We start from the raw sequence: 26,576 nt of genomic DNA on the forward strand, positions 1-26,576 counted from the left end.
AAGCTAGTAGTTCGGGATGCAAAGGAAAACAAATAGATTTACCAGAATTGAAAATAAAATACGTTATTCGTGGATTAATGTGCAAATTTCTTAAGATTATGTTCTAATTACATTTCCTTATTCAAGTATTTTTTTCTCTCTTTTCAGCCGGATTAGGTAGAACAGGTTCACTAATAGGTTGCTACATAATGAAACATTACCATTTCACTGCCCATGAAGCAATTGCTTGGATACGGATATGTCGACCAGGTTCAATTATTGGACATCAGCAGCAGTGGCTTGAAGAGTATGTCATTTTTTGTGTTTTTTATTTTTTACACCTCACTTTGAAGCTGAAACATGGAATAGACATATCAATGTGTTCAACTAAAAAAATACAGTGGAACGCCGATTTTATGTTCCCAGATTTTACATTTTCCCACATTATACATTCAATCTTGATGGTCCCAACATAGCAAAATTTTATAAAACTTTCCTCGATTTTACATTTTCCTGCATTTTTTTAAAAAAATAATTTATTATTATTATTATTATTATTATAGAGAGCTTGGTCCCCTGAAAAATGTAAAATCGAAGTTCCACTGTTGTACATATTTTATTCCTCATGTCAATAACATGATTATCATCAACAAACATACCTGATGAGATTTTTCCTCAAATTTTGCCAACTACCTGTTGGCTTCCTCAGAAACATGGTAAAGGCGATGGAGTTTCGTTAAAAACTTAATTGCATTTTTAAAATTTAGATGTAGTTAAAATGTGTAAAAATAAAGTAAGAGATGGGAATGTAATCCATGCAAGACTGTCCACTACACAAGTGAACCATCCTTGCTGGTTGAATCTACATCCTATCATTTTTAATGTGAAAAGAAAGGGCAATTCCACACTAATGAAGGAAGAGGTATGGTGTCATCATCATGGCAGGCTCACTTTTGTAGTAGGCAGCCATGCATGGACTACATTCTGATCCCTTTCTCAGTAAGTTTTTTTTATGTATCACCTCCAAAATGGCCAAGATCAAAAAATGTGTGGAGCTCTACCCCATTTATCCCTACATGTGCCTCATGATATGGTGCAAAGTGAATGGGGAACTTTACCTTTTTTTACCAACGTCTTCTGTACCCTGCTCCTGATCAAGAAAGTGTCGGGCGTTACCCCCACACCCCCTATATGCCTTCATAGCGTGGTGCTATGCACAGGGGAACACTTTACCTTTACCTTTTTACCCTGCTCCTGAGAAAGCCTACAAGTAGTTGGCAAAAATTTGAGGAAAAATCTCATAAGGTGAGTGTTTGTTTCTTTGATTCTGATGATGATAACATTCATCTAAGTTTTAGTGCACATATTTCACACTTACTCTGGAATGTATAAAAACATACATACTTTTCCCTTGAGCCTTGTGTTTTCTGGTTCCATTTAATTTCAGTTGCATCTAGCACAATTTTTATGGAAACTCAAAGTTTTTCATTAACCTTTAGCGGATGAAGCCTTGCGCTCCTGGAAAGCCTCTGCAGACGGGGCCTATTCAAGCGTACTTTTCAAACGTTCTGTGAAGTACAAAATAAATCATAGTTCAAGAACTAATTGTTGTAGAGAGATGATATCTATTTTTTCTTCTTAAAGACAGGGCTTTTAGCAGAGCTAAAATTGGGCCTCCCAGTAATTAGTGTTAAGGGAATAAAGAGAAGAAAATTGAAATTTTTCAATAAAATTGGCATATGGCATGCCCCTGTAGCCCCCACAATAGTCCGAAGTGAATTAAAAAATTCTAATATGTAGCAGTTGTACATCCCTAATGCAAAGTTTCGTTGAGAACAGACTCATACTTCTTGGCTAAAAAATTACAACAGTGTATAAGAGCTGCAGTGTTGCCAGCTTATAATAGTAATAATAATAATAATAATAATAATAATAATAATAATTCCTTTATTTAGCGGGCGAGGTTCAGCCGTAGGCTGCTCTGCCACCTAATCCTTTCATGAGCTACATAAGAAACTATATAAGTATATATAATATAATATGATAATATATGAATACAGATGGAAAGCTTGATTACATTAAAGAGAAATCAAAAAATTCACATTACCTACAATTACGAATATTCTCATTTCAGTAATATTAGTTGTGTGAAAGAACACGAAAATATTTAAAAATAATAATAATAAAATAAAATAAAATAAAATACAAATGTGAAAAGAAAAATATAAATGTTAACATAAGGTTGCATTTAAGTAAATAATAATAATAATAATTTGAAGATATTAATAAAATTCCAATAGTTACAGTTATAGAATATGAGTGTTTTGTCGAAACAATATCCAGAATTTTACTTATAGCGTGGGCCCTATGGATGCTGGATGGACCAAATATGGAGGGGAAACACGACAAAAGACCACTCTTTGAGGACATGTATTGCTCGTGCCAAAATTTTGAAGAAAAAAATTGAAATTACAGGGTTCAGAAATTTTGCGTAATTTCAAAATTTTGGCCTTTGCTCTCTGGACCCTTAATTGTTACTTAAAGTCTCTTTACTCATTATTACATGCACATTTTTTTTAAATGCAGTGGTTTAGAAATTATAGCCATTTTTATAAATCTGTCCCATAATATTAAGGCAGTAACAAAGGACTTTTTGAATCTCCGCTTGTTAATAATAGTAACAATGGATATATTGTTTTGTAATTCAAGTATATAATACCTTCATATATATAGTAATGATCAAGAAAGAGAGAACTGAAATATCATGTGTAGTTTTCAAGAAATGGCACATTATTTGCTGCCTCATGGTGCTGGTACAAGGTTAAATGAAGCATGCACCATTATACACTTCTTACATGAATTGAACATTGCCAGTGGAAAGACCCACACATTTGGATTTTGCCAGTGCAATATGTGAAACGCAGGAGGCAACTGAAGTTTGTGAGCATACCACAATAGTACACCTAGCAGTAGATGGGGAAACCTTATGCACATGAAACTGCTGGCCAACAAAAATATAAAGTTCTCATGAGATTGTGTATGTATTTGTGTTTTGTATTTTTGTTATTTAGCTTCACTTTTCAGCCACTTTTGCTAATTGTGACAATGAGGATGAGTGATGATTAGATGAAACTGATGAACCGACACTCTCAAAGAACACTCATGCCCAGGCTAAGACTCAAACCCAAAAAACTTTAGTCTGCCACTGAACCAGCTCATGACGTTGTGGCAGAGGCTACAGAAATTAATGAAACCAGTAAAATTAGATGCATGGATGAATTAAGTGTTTACTACACAGCTAAGAATTTTTCACCATATTTACTTCGTTAAAGCATGAATCATGTTGCAGTTTATGGGACTTGGGCATGCACTGTCATTTTATAATTCAAATATAAGATAACATCAGGTAGCCCATCACTTATTTCCCAAGTTAAAAATCAGAATAAAATAATACATTTTATGCAGTGAAGTGTAGCATAATTGTTAATAGTTCTCTGAAATTATATATACAGGGTGTGCAAAAAGTCAGTGATACCGAGACTTTGAACATGTGTAACTTTTGTACAGAAAGCAATAGAAATGAAACACGGGTATTAATTTTGTCTATGTGGATATTTTTTATACATTAAACAAATAAATCATGCTTTACATGAACGTTCAGTATATATATATAAATAAATAAATTATCATGAAATATATGTCAATTATTAAATAATTAATTAATATCATTAATGTATTTATTTATTTATATATATTTATACCAGGTGTATAAGCTTAAATCTGCTGTTTGCTCATAGATGGCGTTAGTGAGCGTATGAAGCTACCATGGGCCCGCCATACCTGGTGTTTGTATGAGTTGGACATCTGCCAACACGAATCAGTGCACATCGTCAGCATGTGCAGACAACAACAGACAGTGTTCCTGTGGTAAGCATGTCTAGTTTTGTGTCAGAAAAAGAGCATATGCGGGAAGCTCTGCTTTTCTGCTTCCAATTGAAGAAATCGGCTGCCGAATCGCATCGAATGCTTGTGGAGGCCTATGGTGACAGCGATGTATTGGAAACAACGTGCAGGGATTGGTTTTGTCAGTTCAAAGACTGCAATTTTGACCTGAGCAACAAGAAGCGTGAAAATCGGCCCAGGAAGGTTGAGGACCATCAATTGCAGGCTCTTTTGGACGAGGACGATACCCAAATGCAAAAGATGTTTGCCGAGCAATTGGGTGTTACTCAAGCAGCCATTTCCATGCATCTATGTGCCATGGGAAAGGTTCAAAAGTTCGGAAAATGGGTGCCGCATGAATTGACCGATCGGCAGCTGGAGAGACGCCAAAACACATGCGAAATCTTGCTTGCTAGACAAAAAGAAAGTCTTTCCTGCATCGGATTGTGACTGTCGATGAAAAGTGGATATATTTCGAGAATCCTAAACACAAGAAATCGTGGGTTGATCCCGGCCAACCATCAACATCTTCCTCGAGACCAAATCGCTTCGGCCGGAAGATGATGCTGTGTGTTTGGTGGGATCAACAGGGTATCGCCTACTTTGAGCTGTTGAAACCTGGTGAAACTGTCACTGCCCACCGCTACCACCAACAACTGATCAAATTGCACCGTGTTCTGTGTCACAAAAGGCCCGATTATCAACAAAGGCATGACAAGCTGATTTTCCTCCATGATAACGCCCCATCGCAAACATCAAGACTGGTCCAAAACTACTTGGAGACACGCAACTGGGAGGTGCTACCCCATCCCGCCTATTCACCAGACCTGGCCCCTTCCGACTACCATATGTTTTCGTCGATGGGCCACACCCTCGCTGAGCAGCACTTCGATTCGTATGCAGACGTCTGAAAATGGCTTGATGAGTGGTTTGTCTCGAAAGAGAAGGACTTTTTTGGCGTGATATCCACAAATTGCCCGAGAGGTGGGCAAAATGTGTAGCTCGTGAGGGCAAGTACTTTGAATAAATTTCTTGTTGCTTTCTATGAACAAACCATGTGTTTTTCTGGCTACAAAACAGCAGATTTAAGCTTATGTAAACACATATAAACAAATTAATTTGCTACATTTATAAACTAGCAAATTAATTCCTTTAACGACTGGTTCAAAATGGCAAGAAATTAGAAAATAAGTGAAATGTTTGTAATAAATGTTAGATATTATTTAATATTACTTTTTTATTAAAAATGATAATTTAATTTTCATACTTTTATTGTGTTATGTTTTTATAATGGTGTAAATCTATTAATGGTCTCTCGAAAGGAAATATTTCCTTATCAGAGTTGTAGCTAGAGATTTCAGCACCCAGGACGAGAATGATTTTCGCACACCCCCTATCTAGGTGTAGCTGGCATACTTAAACATTGTTGAAATTTTATGTACTTACTCTTTTCTGCTGAACCCGATGAAAAGAAAACTTAGCATTCAAGAAATGTGGACAGTTGGTTGTGCATCCCACACCATCTTCATTGAAGAAGTGTGTGTTATTGTTCACAACTGCAAAATCGATTGCAATGAAGGGACAAAAGTGAGAAACTTTAAGAAGACATTAGTTTCCTATTAAATTAACATGTAAATGCTATGTTTTATTCCTGACGAAAGGAGGTGAGAAATTGAGGAGAAATGACAGTCGGTCTAATTTTTATGTTCCAGGGGCCTAGGGTGACAACGACAACCACAATGGAGCCAGCTACGGCTCCATTTCTTACTAGTCCAATTTGATATAATTTTAAAATCTTATCTATGACTAGAAGTACGTTTTTACCCCATGTTGTTACTAGCCTAAAGAGAGAGAGAACACACACAGGCAGACATCATTCTTTGTGTGTGTTTCTGATGATATTCTTAGTAAAGTATGTTTGAAGTCCAAACTAATTGCTTATCTTTGTAGTTATAACACAAACTCTTACCCTCGGAAAATTTTAATAGAACAAGATTGTTGGTGGGAAGGTGGGAGATCCCCCTTCTGCCATGGGGATTCGTACCTTGAATGTAACCACCAATGCTATGGAATTATCCTTATAATGAAGAACATGTCTGAATGTGAATTAACCACAAAAAGAGAACATTTTCTCGTCAAGGCTGCAGTTCGATAAAAGTCAAAACTGGGAGTAAATATGGTGAACTGTCTTGACCAAATTGGAACATTTAGTAGTTTTGCATAAATGGTTATAAAACTAAAATTACTAAATATAGTAGACTGCAGACTTCTGGAGACTGCCTGATTAGCTTCCTAGTTCCTGGGTGTGTGGTTTCGCGTATGTCAGTTTCACTCTGGTACAAATGAAACATATATGTAGATTAACTTATACTTTAATAACATGAAGCACGTAAAATAACACGAATATATAATGAAGGTTTCCACACAAATGTACACGAATATGACGAGGCGTACAACACACGTACGTCGCCTCACGACTCTACTCGGACTCACACTGCGCACGCGCTCACTGCATGGCAACAAGCTTAATAAGAATGACAATTCGTCTGAACATCACGGCCCCTCTTGGAAGATCAGCTTCCAAAATTAGAATACACAATAATTATTACCTTTACAAAATAACATATTACACTTGAATACATAGATTACAATAAACACAATTTTTTTTCTGGTTACATATTTACACTTTCTCAATTGGTAGAGGTGCAAGCTTCATAATAGGCCTCTTTAGTTCACCGTCTTTAGTTTTAACAGTTGCAACTCTTACCAAACCATCTTGTCCTTTGTGAGTTTCGATAACTCTACCTAATTTCCACTTCAATGTGGGTACGTTATCTTCCTTTATCAACACTAAATCATTGACTTGAAGGTTAGGCAATATCTTCTGCCACTTCGGTCTACTTTGAAGTCCAGATATGTACTCCAAATGCCATCTTCTCCAAAAATGCTGCACGATTTGTTGACACCTTTGCCAACGCGTCAGGCGGTTAATTTTGCTCTTGGTGAAATCATCTTCTGGAATGTTAAGGAGGTTGTCGCCAATCAGGAAATGCCCTGGCGTAAGTGCTGTCAGGTCATTGGGGTCACTTGACATAGCTGTGATTGGACGAGAGTTCAAACATCCTTCTATCTGCACTAATACTGTGTAAAGCTCTTCAAAATTCAACACAGCATTGCCCACAACACGTTTCAAATGATATTTTATGCATTTTATGTTACTTTCCCAAATTCCGCCAAACCAAGGTGAGGAAGGGGGATTAAAATGCCACTTGATTCCTTCATTTGTCAGAAAGTTATGCACAGTTTCTCTATGGTTCGATTCTCTCAAAAAATACAACATTTTATGCAATAGTTTGTCAGCTCCTACATACTGAGTACCACAATCAGAATACAGGTTAGCAGGTTTTCCTCTACGAAATATGAAACGTCTCAAACATGCAATAAACGTATTAGTAGTTGCTGAAGATACAACCTCAATGTGAACACACTTAGTAGAAAGACATATAAACAAAACAATGTAACCCTTGATTATTTTATGAGATTTCAAAAATCCAGACTTAATTGAAACGGGACCTGCAAAGTCAGTGCCTGTGTTAACAAAAGGTCTTGCTTCGTTTACTCTAGGAGGCGGTAAACTTCCCATCAATTGTTTAGCTGTAATAGCCTTGACACGTCTACAAATAACACATTTGTTCACTATGCTACGAACCATATCTCGAAGCCCAACTATCCAATATGTTTGTGTCACAATAGCTTGTAACAGTTGCAGATTTGCATGGAGATTTTTCACATGTTCATGTCTCAATAACAGTTCAGTAAACGGATGATTTTTGGGTAACACTATAGGATGTTTCTTATCCAGGGTGGCGACAGACCTGGAAAACCTGGAAAACCGGGAAAAGTCAGGGAATTTGAGGTGTCAAAAATAGTCAGGGAAATGTCAGGGAATTTCGTCTTCATTGACTTTTTTTATTTTATTTAATTTAAAGATATCGTTATGGAACTCTGCACGGGAACAGAAAATTGTTATAACTCGGGCACTATGGGAGCAATCTACTTCGGATAAGTTTTGCTTTGCAGCTAAAACATCAGCGCATGCAACCGTGTACAATTCAGAACGCCGGACCGAGGAAGGGGGTTTGGGAGGCGCAACTCCCGAATTTAATAGAAAAAACAAAAATCTGAAGTTTGCCCCCTCTTCTCCCACTATTTTGGGAAGAAGGCACGAACTTTAGTATTCTTTTCAAATAATGGACATTTCTCAAGAGAATGAAACATGTTTCATGTTTTTGGGTGCCATACAAGTAGAATAATAAGTGAAAATGTGATTTTTTATTTTTACGAAAAATATGTAACTTGCATTTTTGGAGAAAAATTGTTATAACTCGGCCACTATGGGAGCAATCTACTTCAGATAAGTTTTGTTTTTCAGATAAAACATCATAGCATGCAACCGTGTACAATTCAGAACGCCGGACCGAGGAAGGGGGCTGGGGGCACGACCCCCGAATTTCAATGGAAAAAACAAAAATTTGGAGTTTGCCCCTACTTCCCCTGCTATTTTGGGGAGATGGCGCGAAATTTAGTATTCTTTTCAAAGAATGGACATTTCTCGAGAGCACGTAACATGTTTCATGTTCTTGGGTGCCATACAAGTTGAATAATAAGCCAAAATGTGATTTTTTTTTTTACGAAAAATATGTAATTTGAATTGTTAGAGGTAAATTGTTATAACTTGGGCACTATGGGAGCAATCTACTTCAGATAAGTTTTGTTTTTCAGATAGAACATCACAGCATACAACCGTGTACAATTCAAACGTCTGACCGAGGAAGGGGGTTTGAGGGAGCCCGACCCCCGAATTTCAATGAAAAAAACATAAAAATCTGAAGTTTGCCCCCACTTCTCCCGCTATTTTGGGGATAAGGCGCAAACCTTAGTATTCTCTTCAAAGAATGGACGTTTCCAAAGAGAATGAAACATGTTTCATGTTCTTGCGTGCCATAAGCCAAAATGTGAAACACTGTTTTTTTTACTAAAAATAGGTAATTTGCATATTGCTCAGAAAATTGTTATAACTCGGGCACTATGCGAGCAATCTACTTCGGATAAGTTTTAATTTGCAGCTAAAACATCAGAGCATGCAACCGTGTACAATTTAGAACGCTGAACCGAGGAAAGGGGGTTTGGGGGCGCAGCCCCCGAATTTCAATGAAGAAACCATAAGAATCTGGAGTTTGCCCCCTCTTAGCCGCTATTTGGGAAGAAGGAGCGAACTTTAGTGTTCTTTTCAAAGAATGGACATTTCTGAAGAGAACGTAACATGTTTCATGTTCTTGGGTGCCATACAAGTTGAATAATAAGCCAAACTGTGATTTTTAAATATTTTTTTTACAAATATGTAATTTGCATTTTTGGAGGAAAATTGTTATAACTCGGGCACTATAGGAGCAATCTACTTCGGATAAGTTTTGTTTTGCAGCTAAATCATCATAGCATGCAACCGTGTATAATTCAGAATGCCGAACCGAGGAAGGGGGGTTTGGGGGCGCGACCACCGAATTTCCATGAAAAAAAAAACAAAAATCTCGAGTTTGCCCCCTCTTCTGCCGCTATTTTGGGGAGAATGCGCAAACCTTAGTATTCTCTTCAAAGAATTGACGTTTCCAAAGAGATTGAAACATATTTCATGTTGCTGGGTGCCATACAAGTTGAGTAATGAGCCAAAATGTGAAACTGTTCGGAAATGTGGCATGGATATGTTGAAGAGAAGGGGGAGGGTGGTCATCAATATGAATTTCCCAGGCTTGCTCCAGACCTGTGTCAGAGTTTCCACCCAAACATAAGACTATGAAGGTCCAAAAAGGACATTCATTTCGTAATCAGCACCATGATACCATATGGTATCATCGGGCAAGTACGACCTTACACTGATGATACCATATGGTATAAATAAATAAATAAATACGATTTTTGTCGAATATCGCCACCCGACAAAGTATCTCACTACAACATGCGACAGAAATTGCATGGACTGCAACATCCAACAAAAATCGAATGCATAAACAAGAAGAGCTTTAGACTGCAAATATGCTGCTGGAATTTTATTACTCTTCTGGCTCACTTCACCTTATTTAATGTAGCTGTGCTTACGAAGGTTTTCTTTCATCATCCTGACGTATTACTGGTTTTGCACAAGTTAACACACGTTTACAATGACATTGCAAGTGCATTGCAAGTGCATGCTCCCAACCTCAAATTTACTGCAACACTGTAAATTCCTGTCTGTTTAAACTCATGAGAGATGGTCATTAATCTCTCACTGAGTAATGTCCAATATTATGAAATAAAATACTAATAAGATACGTAAATATTTGAATATCATATTTACTCGAATCATTCAATCATAAAAGCAAATCACTTTCTTCAAGAATTGACTTTTCTCTGCCAGCCCTGCTAAATTTTCACCTTCCATCTACTGATTTATACGAGGGGTGGCCAGAAAGTAATTTCCAATTAGTAGGGACATTGATTTTTCGCAAACGCGAAAACTGTGAAAAATGGTAATTGCTGCGAAGTTATGTTTAGGAATTTGCAGTGATGATGTCTGGACACATTTTTCGCCCGTTCGAAATAATGTGAATTTGGCACAAAATGTGAATTGGCGTTTTTAGCGATTTTTTTTAAAGAAATGTCCTAAAACAACGAAAAATTCCATGAAATCCAACATTCTTGTCTTTTGTAGGCCATGTTTGTGTACATAGAACATGCAAGGTTTCCAACATTTTACTCAAGAGTAAACTATAGAGTTATACGTACATGGAATAATTCCGACACCCACATTAAATCATGTATTTCCCACGATTTTTTCAACTTAACAAGTGAAAAAAGATAATGCCAATTTTTGGTGCCATAATATATCGGTATCTGTCACGTGAGATTAATTGATTTTAAGTTTTTGGGTGCGTCGCCACTTATGGTCATTATGCACCCTTCAGTATATACGGGGAAAATTCCATTATCTAAAATCCTTACCTTAAAATTAAAAAAGGGGTATGGAAAATAACTTTCCCGAAATAACTTTCAAGATATCAAACTCTCACGAAGAGGCGTAAGCCATTTGAGTTACTTTGAAACAGTAGTTTTAAAGCACCATGAAGGTATAATTTCAGATATTTGCCAGAAAATACGCTAAAATGAAAATGTGAATTTTGGGGAAAATAACACCGTGTAGTAAAAAATAAAAAATAAGAAAATACACCAATTTAAAAAAAAATAACAAAATATCAAGGTCCCTACCGATTAGGCATAAATAAAACAAGAATATCAGTTGTACTTTGTTACATTAGTAACAGTGAGTCCTAACCTAATTTTCGGCATAATCATCACCGTTGTTCTGGCATTTGTCGTAGCATGGCACTAAATTTTGTATGCCCATGTGTCTGACAACAAAGACTGGAACTATCTCTACCGCAGTGTAGCTGTCAAATCCTTGCCCTGCCAGAAACCTCTTCAGTTAAACAAAGAGATGAAAGTCGGTACATTCAAGGCCAGGGCTGTACAGGGAGTTGTCCAAGATCTCTCCCCTGAAGTGATGCAAAGTACCCGTGTGTACTCAGCTGTATGGGGTTGTGCACATTCGACTGGCCTTCCGTGAATTGTCTGCACCATCGTCTGACCTTACTATCACTCACGACATCCGGTCTGCACACCTGACACGATTGCTGGTGGCTCTGTGCCAAATTCTGAGCGTGCAATGTAGGCTACATTGCAGTCGGTGGGAGACTGTATGAGAGCTGCAATCTTTAACCTAGAACTGTCCTAAAACGGCTGCATTGCAACTGTACCAGATTATAGCTACATGTCACTTCTTCCTGCCTGCATGTGTGTGTGTAGCTCTCCGACCACTAGTGCTGCGTATAGGCACCTTTGGAGGAGCTTTTTTCAGGATGCCCCTCGTATATGAACTTTCAGAAGCTTTTATTATTAGAGTGTTCCTGTTTTAATGTGTGGTTAGCTAAATCAGGTACCTATACAATGCAATTCTATAAATTCCTTGCGTTCAATTTCTAATACCTACATACCCTTTTCGTCAGTATTAATGGTATAACTGCATATTGTCAGTTTCACAGTACTTCACTTGGATATATTGTACTGAAGCAGAAATCCCATTGATAATGTAAGGAAATATGACATTTTATTTTGTTCGATTCAATTGTTTCACTTATATGCAAGAGTTAAGTTGTTTGCTTTACAGAGAAGAGAGAAGTAGCTTTATGCATTGAAAAATGAGTCCGCACTCATGGTTCTTGCAAGGAGAGGGTTCCAAACCTCAGTGGAAATATCAACATATAATACGGAGAATGTATAGCTAAGGAGACTGATAAATTACAAATTGTATTTCTTAATCAATCACTCTTCACTCTTATCCCATTTAGTCGTAACTTTAAAAATAATCAAGTATTTTATTTTAAACTTACTGCATATGAAAAATTCGGTAATCGTTCCTTAGCTTGTGAATTGTAATAATTTTCCAAATTCACTATTATGCAGTTTGAATTCAAATCATAGAGAATAGAGAAATTAAGTCAATTTCATAGGAGATAATATTGGTACTTAACAAAACCATCCGTGGATCTGTGTGAGTTTATTATTTCTATTTGCAAAAAGATCGATTTAGTTAACTTTGTAATTGTCAGGGAAAAATGTAAATTTTGTCCTGGAAAACCTGGAAAAGTCAGGGAATTTCATTTCTGCTTGTTTGTAGCCACCCTGTTATCTGAAGACACATCAGCATTGTGTAAACGCAAACCAACTCGTAACACACAATTATTGTCAATGAATGGACTCAACGAAAGAAGTTTACTGGATGAGGGGAGCTCCTGTTCTGTTTGTAAACAGTTAACCTCGCTCTCATACGCGTCACGTTGGGTGACCTTGACCCAAAACTCAGTCGCAGCTGATAACTCTTCGGTTGTCAACGTCTGCTCTTTTCGCTGCATGGATGGCGCTCTACAGTTGCTTATGAATCTAAACATCCAAGCAGTAACACGTATTAATCTCAAGAATGATGAGAATCTCTGGATTCATGCATAGGCAACTCAGGCAAATAAAGAAATGATGGACCATTCCACCATAAATGAGCTTCACACAACTGTGTAGGAAAAGCACCACGAGAACCAATGTCTGCAGGGTTTTCTTTGGAACGTACATGAAACCACTGTTGAGGATTCGTCAGTTCATGAATGAGTGAAACTCTATTTGAAACAAATGTACTCCATCTGGATGGATCTGATTTAATCCAACATAGGGTGATCTGGGAATCAGACCAAAGGAAAATATCGTCTATATGCAATGACAATGATGACTGCACAACACTAATCAATTTGGCTAACAACACAGCAGCACATAACTCTAAACGTGGCAATGTTACAGGTTTTATGGGTGCAAGCTTTGTTTTCGAAACTAACAATCTGACTGTAACAGCGTTGTCATCATATACTGTTCGTAGATACACAATAGCACATGTACCCTTCTCACTGGCATCACAAAAACCAATCAGTTGACACAAAGTTGGTTCTCTACATTTTAAGCATCGCGGTAACTGTATGCTCTGTAACACATGTAATTCAGCACAATATCTTTCCCATATTTCTCTTATGTCACTAGGAATAGGTTCATCCCAATTTAACTGTTCCTTCCACAGTGATTGAATTAATATTTTAGCTAACATAGTGACTGGGGCTAGTAATCCGAGTGGATCAAATATGCGAGCTATCTCAGACAACAACAACCTTTTGGTTAATACAGGGTGTTCACTAGGTGGGTTAATGATGAAACTCAAATGATCAGTATCCGGGTGCCACACAAGGCCAAGAGTTCTTATGAATTCGCTGTTATGGATGGAAGATATTGTAGGTTTCTCTCGCAAATGCTCAGGAATACTGTTCAACACGTCAGTATGATTTGACGTCCACTTATGCAACTCAAATCCACCCTTTCTCAACAATTGTGTCAATTGTTGCTGCATCTCTATTGCTTCTGGAACACTGTCAGCTCCACTGCACAAATCGTCCATAAAAAACTGTTGCTTTAAGACTTCTGCTGCAATCGGGTAATTTTCACCTTCATCGTCTGCTAACTGACGTAACACTCTCGTAGCAAGAAAAGCAGCTGGTGCCGTGCCATACGTGAGCGCATTTAAACGATAAACAATCACAGGTTGATTGGGGGATTCTCTCCACAAAATTAATTGGTAGTCTCTGTCCTGAAGATTCACCTTTATCTGGTGATACATCATCCGAACATCACTCGTCAATGCAATAAGATGGCCACGAAAACGTAACAAAATGGATAGTAACTCTTGGCTGTTGTTTACCTCCATTCATTAACACGTCATTCAAGGACACGCCTGTGCTAGTTTTACTCGATCCATTAAAAACTACTCTCAGTTTCATACTTGTGCTTGTCTCCTTTGTTATAGAATGATGCGGAATGAAATAAGAATCAGCGGGGGTGCTGGCTGGTTCACAGTCCGCCACTGGTGTCATATGATTCAACGCAATGTACTCTTGCATGAATGACTGGTATTGTTCTAGTCTCTGGCTATCAACTTGAAGCCTACGCTCTTGACTAAGCAAACATTTCATCGCCTTATCTTTTGAATAAAATAACTCATCGCGCTTGACCTTAAATGGTAAGCGTACAACGTACCGACCATCATCCTCGCGATAATGTGTTCGTACGAAATGTTCCTCGCACAATTGCTCTTCTTGACTCGGCACTCGTAAGTTAGGAATCTCCTCCGATTCAAAAAACTTATTCAGTGTTTCGTTCAGATCATTTTCTTGGACAACAATGTGATAAGAAGACAGAGATTGTTGAGGTCTTTGTTGAGGAGTTTTGCCACAAACAACCCATCCCAAGGGGGTTTGAATAGCCATGGGTTCATTCATTCTCCCCTCTCTTCTTCCACTCATTAGTAACAATGGGAAAAGATCAGCCCCGATAAGCAACTGAATTGTGTCAGGTTTGTGATATGAAGGATCGGCAAGTTCAAGGTTTCGTAAATGTTTAAAACTCAGAGTGTTTGGTACACACGCTTGTGGCACTGTGTTGGATATTTTCTTCACAACTAAGGGCGAACAATGATAGGATCTGTCCCCGTTTTTAGAGAGTATGTTCAAATCAACAGTAGAGTGTGAATTGCCGGCATTTACACCCGAAATTCCAGTAACCGACACGAACACTTTTTTACGTTTCAAGCCTAATAATTGGGCTGAGTTCTCGCTCAAAAATGACTTTTCACTAGCACTATCCAAAAGTGCTCGCAGGGAGTGAAGCTGATTTTGTTTATCCTTTACTCTCACAACAGCAGTCGGTAACAAGACACGCGTTGCGTCACACTGCGTATCAGCTGTTATGTGTGACACCACTTGCGGTGTTGCCACGTTTCCACTTACCTTAGCTCTTTGCGAAGTTTCACGATGGATAGACGTGTGGTGAGACTTACCACAAGACCTACACGAGCCTGATTTACACCTATCCACAAAATGGGAATTATCAAGGCAGTTGAAACATAAGCCTTTCGATTTCACAAACACTTCCCTCTCTGGCACAGATAATCTCATATATTCTTCACATTTACTCAAAAAATGCGATTCTCGACACATAGGGCAAGAGGACGACACGTGAAATGAATTAGCACTTCTTCTAGCACTGGGTTCACTGTGGGGGGTGGGAGGTTTCCTTTGGGATCCTGGTTTCGGGTCCTTGGAAGATGCAGATGCTGCGAGCGCTCTCGCTCTGTTGTCCAGGAAGCCGCTCAGCTGTTCGAAAGTAGGAAGTTGCTCGGACGACACGCTCAGCTCCCATTGTTGCCTCGAAGTACTGTCCAATTTCTCCACGGTATGAAACACTAGGATAGCGTCCCAATGCTGCACTGGAATGTCCAACACACGTAAAACTCGAACACATTCTGTCGTCACGTCAACAAGCTTGCGTAAGCCGACAGCAGACTCAGTTTGTAATGAGGGTTGGGACACAAGCCGCTTAATTGTGTCGTTCACTAGCGCGTGTTTCTGTTCATATCTGTTAGTCAGAATGTCCCATGCTTCTTTGTAATTCGAATCGGTTATCGCTATAGACTGTAACAATAACGCGGGTTCACCACGGACGCTAGATTTCAAATGCTGAAGTTTTTGCGCGGGTGAAAGTGACGCGTTGTTGTGTACGGACGCCACGAACAAGTCTCTAAAAGAAAGCCACTGCTGCAGATTTTCTGTAAAAGTAGGCAAATCCAATCTTGGTAGACGCACATCACTCACTGTCTTTGTCTCGGTCACGGTCACGGTAGTTTGCTGTTTTTTCGCGATGTATAACTTGGCCAATGCTTCGTCGAGCCTGTCTTCCTCATCATATTGCTCAAACTGTTCGTCGGTGCACTTTTCAGAGATTTCACGGATCAGTTTTTGAGTGTCTTCTGTCAGTTGTAATGCTTTGTCTATGTACACTAAAACATTACCTTCGGTGAGATCATCTGCCGCCAATTTCTTCTCTAAACGTGTGACATCACGTTTGAGGAGACGTTTGTTTGAAAGTATTTGCTCCATATTTCAGTCTCAAAACACGTAAAGTACATACACGAAGATCACAGTCACACCCGGCAAGGATACGATGCACAGAATTGCTGGTAAGCACAAAAACACTGTCTCTCGTAGCTCAAACACAAAGCCGTTAATAAGGCGCACTTTCTCAGCAGGAACACAATGGATGACCGGGCCGTAACGAATCGAATCAACCATTTATCCGGGCACAGGAGGACCATGATTAGCTTCCTAGTTCCTGGGTGTGTGGTTTCGCGTATGTCAGTTTCACTCTGGTACAAATGAAACATATATGTAGATTAACTTATACTTTAATAACATGAAGCACGTAAAATAACACGAATATATAATGAAGGTTTCCACACAAATGTACACGAATATGACGAGGCGTACAACACACGTACGTCGCCTCACGACTCTACTCGGACTCACACTGCGCACGCGCACACTGCATGGCAACAAGCTTAATAAGAATGACAATTCGTCTGAACACTGCCTCTCTCCAGAGACAACTCATTCATTTATACAAGAAGAAAATCTAAATTCTTGCAAAATCTTAAAAATTATCAAGGTTATTTTTGTAGGTTTGCATCAAAATATTTCATGGCTCGAGGGGGGGGGGGCATGGTCCCCTTTGCACCCCCCTGGGTACGGGCCTGTGTTCCACTGTATGTGTGTGGAACTGTAACTATCCTAACCCTGTTTTTTTCATGGTTACTAAATAATGTGAATTTAGATAAAGTGTGATTTCTGTGTGTTTTTGTGAATGTTTTCACTACAAAGCATGAAAATTGAACATGCACAGTTATACATGTCTAAATTACCATTCATAACCATCATGTTTGTGAAATGCAAGGGAATAAATAACTAAAGGATCTCTGTTTTTGAAAAATATATGCTTAACCTTTAGTGTACAAATGGTAACTATTTTTAGCGGCATGTGTATTCTGCAAAGGATGAGTGATAGCTATGTTTACTACCTCTATGTAGCAGCAATTAACACACAATTTATGTGAAAACTACGCATGATGTTTCAGTTCTGTCTTTCTCATTCATTTGTACACATATTACAGTATGACATACTTGAATCACAAAACAATATATCCATTGTTACTACTATTAACAGACGGAGTGTGAAAATGTCATAATTTTCTCCATGCACATTATGAGAAATATTATATAAATGGGCTATTTACCCTTCAAACACTGCTTTTTGCTGATATATTTTTACTTTTACATGTAATAATGAAGACAAAAGAACATGCTCACAACATGCGACAATTAGGAGTCCGGCAGGAAATGTCAAATTTTCAAAATTTCCTGAATAATATGGTTTTCTAATTTTTTTCCAATATTTTCAGTTTTATACTTCAAAACTGTGGGACAGGCATTACATGTCCTCGAAGATTGATCTTTTGTTGTGCTTCCCTGCAAATTACGTCTACCCGACCCCCGCAAGTAATATCCACCTATTTTTTTCAACGAAACTCTTCATGGTTGTAGGAATGCACCTCTGCTACATACCACATTTTTTCATTCACTTTGGTCTATTGTGGTGGCCACAGGGTCATGGTAGATGCAATTTTTGTGGTAAAATTTCAATTTTCTTCCTTTAACTTTCATTATTGGGAGGTACAGTGGATAAATTTCACCTCCACTAAAAGCTCGGTAATTCTGGAGAAAAAAAAGATTTCATATCTCTACGACAATTAGTTCTCGCGCTATTATATTTTTCCCACAGGTATGCATACATATTACATATTGATACAAAAAAACAATTGAAATGTGGATTTGTATGTCATACTATTCATCTCATTACCATGTAAATCTATGATATACAGTATTTTTGTTTCATACCATGTGCATATGAAACAAAGTTACTATGTTAAATGATTGGGATTGAGTAGAACTACTGCAGCATGTTTAAAACATTGGTTAGTCACCAATTCATAAAGAGACCAAGGCCCTTCATGTACTGTAGTGTTAAAGAGAAGCAAAAGTAGTTGTAATTGTTACAGTCCCATTTCTGCCAAGTCTTGATTAGGCATTCAAGGTAAAGAAAAATACAGAACACACATTACGGAAGAAATCTCTGAATATTTCTAAGATGGAAGATGACAATATCAGTTTTCAATTTATGGTAATTATGTGCCCATTTTTGTAACTGACACCATGTTTCTTTTCTCATTTTTCAGAAAGCAATCTTACATGTGGCTTCAAGGAGATGTTCACAGATCACAACACAGAGAAAACAGCAATGTGTATCCAACACATCCATATGGTGTATACAGTGTCAAAGTTAAATCTCTTCCTGTGGATCTCAACAAAAGAAATTCAGAATTTAGCAAGAAAGATCTCAAAGGATCTGATAATGTCTCTAGGATACTTCAAAAAGTTGACACCATGAAACTTGATGACCAAGAGGATGAAAATAGAAATGACCGAAGCATCAAAAGAAGATCGGAGTTGATAGAGGTATATTTATTTTTTGCTATGAATTAAAACAAATATACACTGAGTGCACACTAAACTGCGACCATCTACCCTTAGTCCACATGCATTTTATGCATTCAGCTTTTATGAACCAGTGTACTCGGCACGTACCCCAACATGTCCATTTGCCCTTGCAGTTCTGTGTCTTGGTGATTGTTGTCCCATTCCCTTGCCACTCCCTGTACACCCTCACTACACTAGTATTGGCACACCCAACCAGTGTTGCTGTCTGGGTATTGAACATACCTACTCCATGTGGTACTGTAAGTACCAGCATTGATCAGACCCCATGTTCGTCTGCTCCAAAATATACCAATTGTCAAGACAAGCACCTGCACAGCCCTACATACCAGCAGGAGAGAAAAAAAGATCCAGAAGTTGTAATAGAAAAAAATCTCAGCTGGAGGATAGAAGATCTGTCTTCACAAGAGTGTCTACACACCTCCATCTCTACCCTTTGCTATCACTGCTGCTAATGCTCGTAGCTGTCAAATCATAAGAATCCAGATGTATGACTTGTCTCCACAGATACCAGTTGTTTCTAAAGTTTTGCATCCTTCTTTGCGGAAGCCAGTAATGTCTGGTTCTCTCTTGCCAGCAAAGAAATATTATCAGTTGACGATTCTACCAAAGATTATTGTATGAAGTCGACTAAGGCGTCCCGGTGTCTCGACAAAAGTCCTTGAGACAGCTTTTTGTCCTGTATTTCAACCTATCGTTGAGTCAACCTGGCCTGTCAATTTTCTATTTTCACCCATACTGGAGAAGTTTACTACTGCTCACACAACAAAACTCTTTGGGTAATTAGATAATTCTTTTAGCTACCCATGCTAACGTGAGATTCAAATAAGACTGGTTATTGCAGTTCTCTGTAATTTGTGTTTCTAGATTTTTGTTTTTCAACTGAAAATGCTGAAAAGAAAGTGTGAATTTATGGATGCATTAAAATCTGTTTCCATTTCTGAAGAAAAGTTGCAAGTTGAGTAAAACTGATAAGGTTTGCCTCTATGTGGTTTGTTCAGAAATGTTTCAATTTAATGTACTATGCTGTGTACACTTTTTCATTGACCCATTCTGTGTGAGTGATTAACTTATGAATCAGTGACAGACAGTGATAATACTAGAAAACTTCATTAAAAAATTAATGTCATTTAGTGTGAGAAGCTCCATAAATACAAGTTTCCTTACTTTATATTTTTGATAATGTTCATCTTCATAGTCTCGCTGCACATGTGAATTAGTCATTCCGACATGTTGATGTTTGCAGCATGGTGAGATACCATACACAATCTCCCTGCTGCTCCTAGTTCCTGAGTGCATGGTTTTGTGTATTTCAATTACTCTCTGGTTCAAATGAAACATGTATGGTTAATTACTTACACTTTCATGACTCAAAGAATATTAAATACACTAAATATGATGCAAAGTTCTCCACAAATACACATGTAATTACGATGCGTACAACACCTTGCATGCCATACTCAAATCGGCTCACACACACACTGTGCATGCGCAGTCTAACATGGCAACAAGACAATACAAATAACAATTTGTCCGAACATAAGGTTTTCTCGAAATCGCACTTTCCAAACGCACAAGTTTGACAGCTACTTTACTACTCCGTGTCTCAAGTCCTGGATACTGCTCATTTTTCCATTCTATATGCCAATTGTGCTATGATCCATGCAAGTACTGATGGATTACAATGAGCCGTGCACAGATGTGACCAATGAATGAACCATTATCTCCATCCTGAAACCAGGCAAAGTTGCACCAGTCTGTTGACTTGACTTGCTTTGTAAACAATGTGATGGAACACATGAGGGGTCAACACACGTCTGGCATGGATCTTGGAATTAACAACCAGATTTCTTACAATCAGTGTGGCTTTCAAGTCTATCTTTTCATGGCCATTCTTCTTCAATAGTCTGGGCATGATGGTAGAAAAAAATGAAATTTCACCCTACTCCTTTGCTTATTTTACTTACCTTGATAATGCCATATTTTTATCATTTCTGCATTTGCAGAAATTTGCTTACATTTTAAACTGTACAGCCAATGGCAAAGATAATTGTAGGCAAATTGTCCATCGCTATTTTCATTATTTTTTTATTTTACATCCTGTGTTGTTTTAAGTAATGGAATTCTGTTGATTTGAAGCAGTTGTTGGTTTCTACTTATTGACGTTTATATTTCAATTCATTATCATCAGTATGTGGAAAGCAAGTTGAATGAAAATCGTGTTACTGTTTCTTTTTGCTGTTGGGTGTACATGGAGAGGCTGGTAAGTGTTGCAAGGTTTTTCATGTTATTAAATTAGCTTCATGAGGGGAATATCTTTTTGAAACATATGAATTAACTAAAACCATTTTGCATTTATTTTCATTGCTAAGTTTTACATTGCTTATTGGTAACATGGGATGATTAAATTCTTACATTTTCATTTTCTATAGGATGCTGTAAATAAAAACACAGAAGAGGACAAACAAAACATAACAGTAATGACACAAGGTGATAAATTGAACCAAATAAAAGCACTGAGAAGACATCCTAGGTCTGTGACTACTGGAGCTCTTCAGTAAGTATATAATGTTGCATTGGCTTCAGATTAGGCCAATGTGTTTGACTGATATTTTTATCTTTCTTTCTTTCTATTCACTTATTCATTATTCTCCTCATTGTCATGATGAACATAAAAAATGGTATAAAAAGATACAGTAAATAACCAGATTTGGGATGGGCCAATATGAAATTTTGGCGATATATGATAAAGTACCGATATAAAATTTAACTCTACCGACAACCAATCTGATACAAAATTCCAAATGGTCCTTGAACATGAATGGATCATTGACCTCATTAATAAATGTGTCTTTCCAGGTAACTGCAATGCAAAAGAAGTTATATATTTAGACATTTACTTTTTAAAAAAGTAAGGCATGGAGATTATCCATAAAAGTTATAACAAAACGGCAGAATTTTGCACTAAATTATAAGATGTTTATAGATTTATTGGATCGGTAAAATAATCAGTAATTTCACTGATACATCGATATGCTTGTATCAGCCAATGCCGATAGAGTACTGATTAATCTGTCCCATCCCTAAACCAGATACAAACATGAATATTTGGATGTGAAAATGGTGCATGAGAGATTTTGTTGCATTTTTGTGTTTATATTGCATACTTGCAGCATTGTCATTTAATATCATATCACAAAGTGCTCTTTAAAGTTTATTTTATTTTTTATTAATGAGCATGTGCATCTGAAGGCTTTCAAAATAAGTGAAACCTTTGGCTGTTGGTAAGAAAAGAAGAAAATTGTAAAATCCAGGAATGCAATGAAGTGTTAGTTGCTGATAAACAAAAATAGTAAATTAAGACAACAGATGCAAAAGCTTGGAGGATGCTCACATCAACTACAGTAATTGGGACTTTCCCTACGATTTAAATTCACAATTATTCCTCCACCTGGAATCAACACTTGTTAGCCATTATGCTATCAGTAGAACCACATATTTATGGTAAATAAAACATAAAGATATCTGTACAAAAAGTGGGCGTATTTCGGGATCAAAAGTGGTACATAGAATGGCATACCGGTGTTAGAATGGTGAATAAAACCCTAAATTTGAATTAAAACTACTTATTACACAAAATTAATATTTCACTATTAATAACACACTTATATAGTTATCAGAGTATGAAGTTTAATCCTGTGTAAAAAAGTCAATTTTTGCTTCTCAAATATTTATAGCATAACTCTCAGGATAATTCAGACCTCAGAAGGTATAAAGTTGGTAAATAAACCATAAATTTCATGCTTTAGAATTTATTTCTCATTTTTTAGTTCATTTCGTGACAAAACATGATAGTAAAATGCACCCCACACCTTTCAAAAACATGAAAAATTAACATTACAATTTGTTATTTGACATTTCGTGTTTTCGTCAAAAACGAAATAAGCATGCCCCTATCTATCAGATAGGCCCTGCTAAGGATGTGTAGTGTGTGATCTGGTGAGTTCACATTTTGTGATGGGTATATACTAATCTTGAGGTTACAAAGTTATAGCTGACTTTTTACCATGTATCCAAAAAGTAAAAAAGGTAAAGTGTTCCCCTGTGCATAGCACCACGCCATGAAGGCGTATAGGGGGTGTGGGGGTAACGCCCCACACTTTCTTGATCCGGTCGTGAGTGGGGGTGATGTGATCAGCATCACGCCCCTGACCGCCTTTACCCCCCAGGGTTTCCCCCAGGTACCCATGTTATTCGACGCTGGGTAGGCGCAGGGGCCGCTTCCACCGTTAGAAAAGTTCCCGGATTTGAACCGGCCGGGGATCGAACCCGGGACCTTGAGCATGGTAGTCAGACGCGTTACCGACTGAGCCACCGCGGCCACTATGTATCCAAGTGTGGTAATTTTCAAAGAATAACAACAAAAAATGAAAATAGAAAAAATAACAAAAATTTTTATTTTCTACTTCTTTCTCATGTGTTGAATTACTGTTCTGTATAATCTTGGTGGGGCTTCTCTTCTTAGTGGCTCCCATATTACTTTGCATGGTAGCATGTAGCTTTCAAGTCGAGGAATGCCAAATTTACTTATTTTCCTTTATTCAACGATTTGTCTGCTATGGTCTGGATTGAGTAAATATGCTAGTGTGTCTGTCTGCCTGGGCAAAAAAAAAAAAAAAAAAATGCTTACTTCCCTTAAATATCTGATTCCGGCATATCCTCAATCTTTTTTCCAATATTCTTGAATATAGTTTCATTACGTCCCCCACTGTAACCATGCAGTCTAAGGTGCAAGCTTAGGCCTCCAGCTATGTGACATACACAGGTTCGGGTCTCCTGGGGGAAAATGTAACAATTTTTATCCTGAGATTTCGGGCTGCGTATGGGACCTGTAGCCACCCACCATCATGTGGAAATTTGGAAGCTACAAATGAGAAGTGTAACCCAAACATGGAAACATACAACAACAAGGGGTTTGTTGCGCTGACCACACATCACCCGTAATGTGTTGAATGATATCCCACCTCTGTTGGGAGCGATGCCGGCAATTGGTAGGTAGGCACTGCCCCTCGTGGGCTGTTACACCATGGGTTATTATTATATTTTCATTACTGCTGTTGAGAGAGACATAGCTGTGTAGTTTCCACACTCTGTTGTTGTGCTTCCCTTCATGCATGTTGGTATTATGATGTTCATTTCAAAATCCTTTGGTATTTTTATTGCTGCAATTCTTTCTATCAGACATGTTATTTATTTCCCAGTACAAATTTCATAATAATATTTATTTTAGTGATTACTGAAACTGTCTTAATTTATATGAAAAACATACATTTTAAATGCAGAAAACAAGAGAGACACATTCTGTATTTTATCATCAATTTTCAAAAAAGAACACAAGTCCTCATTTTAATTTTGTCTGGCAGGTACTTTGTATTGAATGTGATACAAATTGTAAATGTTAAAACATCATTTTCAATAACAAAGCATAGAAAAGCAGATCATCTTATGTTTAGTTAATATCACATTTTAGGTTATGTGAATTTCAAATTAACTTGGGAACATAATAGAGTCTAGGGAAATTTTATTCTAGTTGCTACAGGAATGGTGGTACCAAAATTTTCAGAATTTGAAAAGGTGTCTGCAAAATTTATTTTATCATGAGTCTCTGTGGAAGCTAGTGGTGGTGCATAAATTAGGGTTACTCCCCATCCTCCCTTCTTGCCCAGCTTTCCTTTTAAATTTTTTTTAAAAAATTCTAAGAGAAAATTCATACTGATCAGCATACACACAAAATTTACAAACTTACTAGGCACATCACTGGTGAAAGCGTTCTTACATTTTCTCCCTTATATCTCTTTATCAGTGAAATGTATATATCTGATATTTATAATGTAGCTTAAGGCAACATTCTAAATCGTGTTACTATTTTGTAAAGTATACAGTGTTTGTAAAACATGCCGAAATCTGTCACCTGGTTATGTACATTAATTAAAGAGCTGAATTCAGGTTCTTCATGAAACATTCACAATTTTGTATTGGATATGTTGCCAGTATCTGTTTTTTTTTAATGGCCAAAGGGGCATCTCCAGGGTGGCTACTCACCGGGAATTCCTTGATTTCCAGGAATTCTGTGTGAATTATTTGTTCCGGGAATTCTGTGTGAATTCTGCTTGAATTTTTCTCCATAGACATGAAAAATTGAAACTTTTATTAATCCAAATCCCATTGAATTTGTACAAATTTATAAATACCCTGAGCCAATTTTTTCACAGTTCAGTTTTTAATTTTATCGAGGAAGGAAAGTAAGTCTGTGTGGAGAATAACACAGAATTCTTTCAATTATTTTAATTTGTTAGTGTCCCTTGCAGAACATCTGACAGATGGAAGATAAGATATCTTGAGGTTGATTAGGTAAATTTGAGTTTGAAATTCTCACGGAATTAACAGTTTTCCATGGATTTGTATATCCTGTAACATTTGTGACTTGTGCTTGTAGATATATTTCGAGTCTGAGTGTGTGAAATGACACCTTAAATGGAATATTTTAAATGTTTATACTGTTTAATTAAATTAAATTAGAATTTTGGACACATTACAATAACACAGATCCTTTATATTGTTAATATATTTGTGTGTGTGGGTGGTGTGAGAAATAGAGAAAACATCTGCTTGTACCCTTGAATTTTTGGAAAGTTCACCATGAAAACTGGGAATTATACTTGAATTTTATCGTGGTCCTAGAGTGGCCACCCTGATCTCTCTCCATTCCTATCAAATATCCTTCATTTTAGAAAGAATTTTCCTCCTTGAGAAATTTTCCACCTGGTGATCTTAAACTTTAGAAAGTTATTTGTAATGCCAACATATTTGGCAAAACTTTTCCTTATATATTTCACAACAGAAGCTGCAGAAGCCCAATAAATTCAAAAAGTTGCATATCCCATGCTTAATTATTGTAATGTTGCCTATTAATATTTATTTTGTTGTACCACAGAACATATGGAAGCAGCACACATGAAAGCAAGTACAATCCAGGGTAAATGAATCATAATGTACTCTTCGCAACATCTTGATTGACCACCCTGAAAAAATTCAAAGTCCTGAATTCATAAATTGGGCAACATAGTGCTTCAGAGTCCACAAATAGTATCCAACTTAGCAACAGTTTGTCTTTCTAGACAAAAACGCTGTTGTGAATTTCTTTAATTCTTTCCCATTCCATGAAGTTAGAAACCCTAAACCAGTAATATAATACGTAATTAAACAAAAATTGTAAATTGGAAATACGAATTTTGAATTTTTTTTTTAAGAGTATTCGTTCTGAAATTGAAAATAGGGGAATTTATGTGCAGTTGGAAACACTGATCTGGTTCTCCACCACCTGGAGAGAATTGACATCACATTTCAATGCACTGAAGCAAATTTCTCTCGATTTTAATCAAAATTACAGTAAAGAAAATTGCACAATACCGGACGATTTTACAAAGTGCGTCTTTTCCCTGATCTGTGACGAACAATTCTTCGGAACTTTGGCAA

General features: G+C 37.3%; 1 protein-coding gene across 2 annotated transcripts in view; it reads left to right on the top strand.

The window, feature by feature from the left end:
• Cdc14 (cell division cycle protein 14) overlaps window positions 1–26,576 on the top strand; it is a 176,625-nt gene that overhangs the window by 125,821 nt on the left and 24,228 nt on the right. For both annotated transcript variants that reach the window (XM_083117429.1, XM_083117430.1), the window contains exons 8-10: window positions 148–286; window positions 18,722–19,001; window positions 21,473–21,597. In XM_083117429.1, coding sequence (XP_082973555.1) covers window positions 148–286; window positions 18,722–19,001; window positions 21,473–21,597 — 544 coding nt within the window. The remainder of the gene's footprint in view (window positions 1–147; window positions 287–18,721; window positions 19,002–21,472; window positions 21,598–26,576) is intronic.

Source organism: Lepisma saccharinum, chromosome 2, assembly GCF_977018435.1.
Source record: "Lepisma saccharinum chromosome 2, izLepSacc3.1, whole genome shotgun sequence".
Lineage (NCBI taxonomy): Eukaryota > Metazoa > Arthropoda > Insecta > Zygentoma > Lepismatidae > Lepisma > Lepisma saccharinum.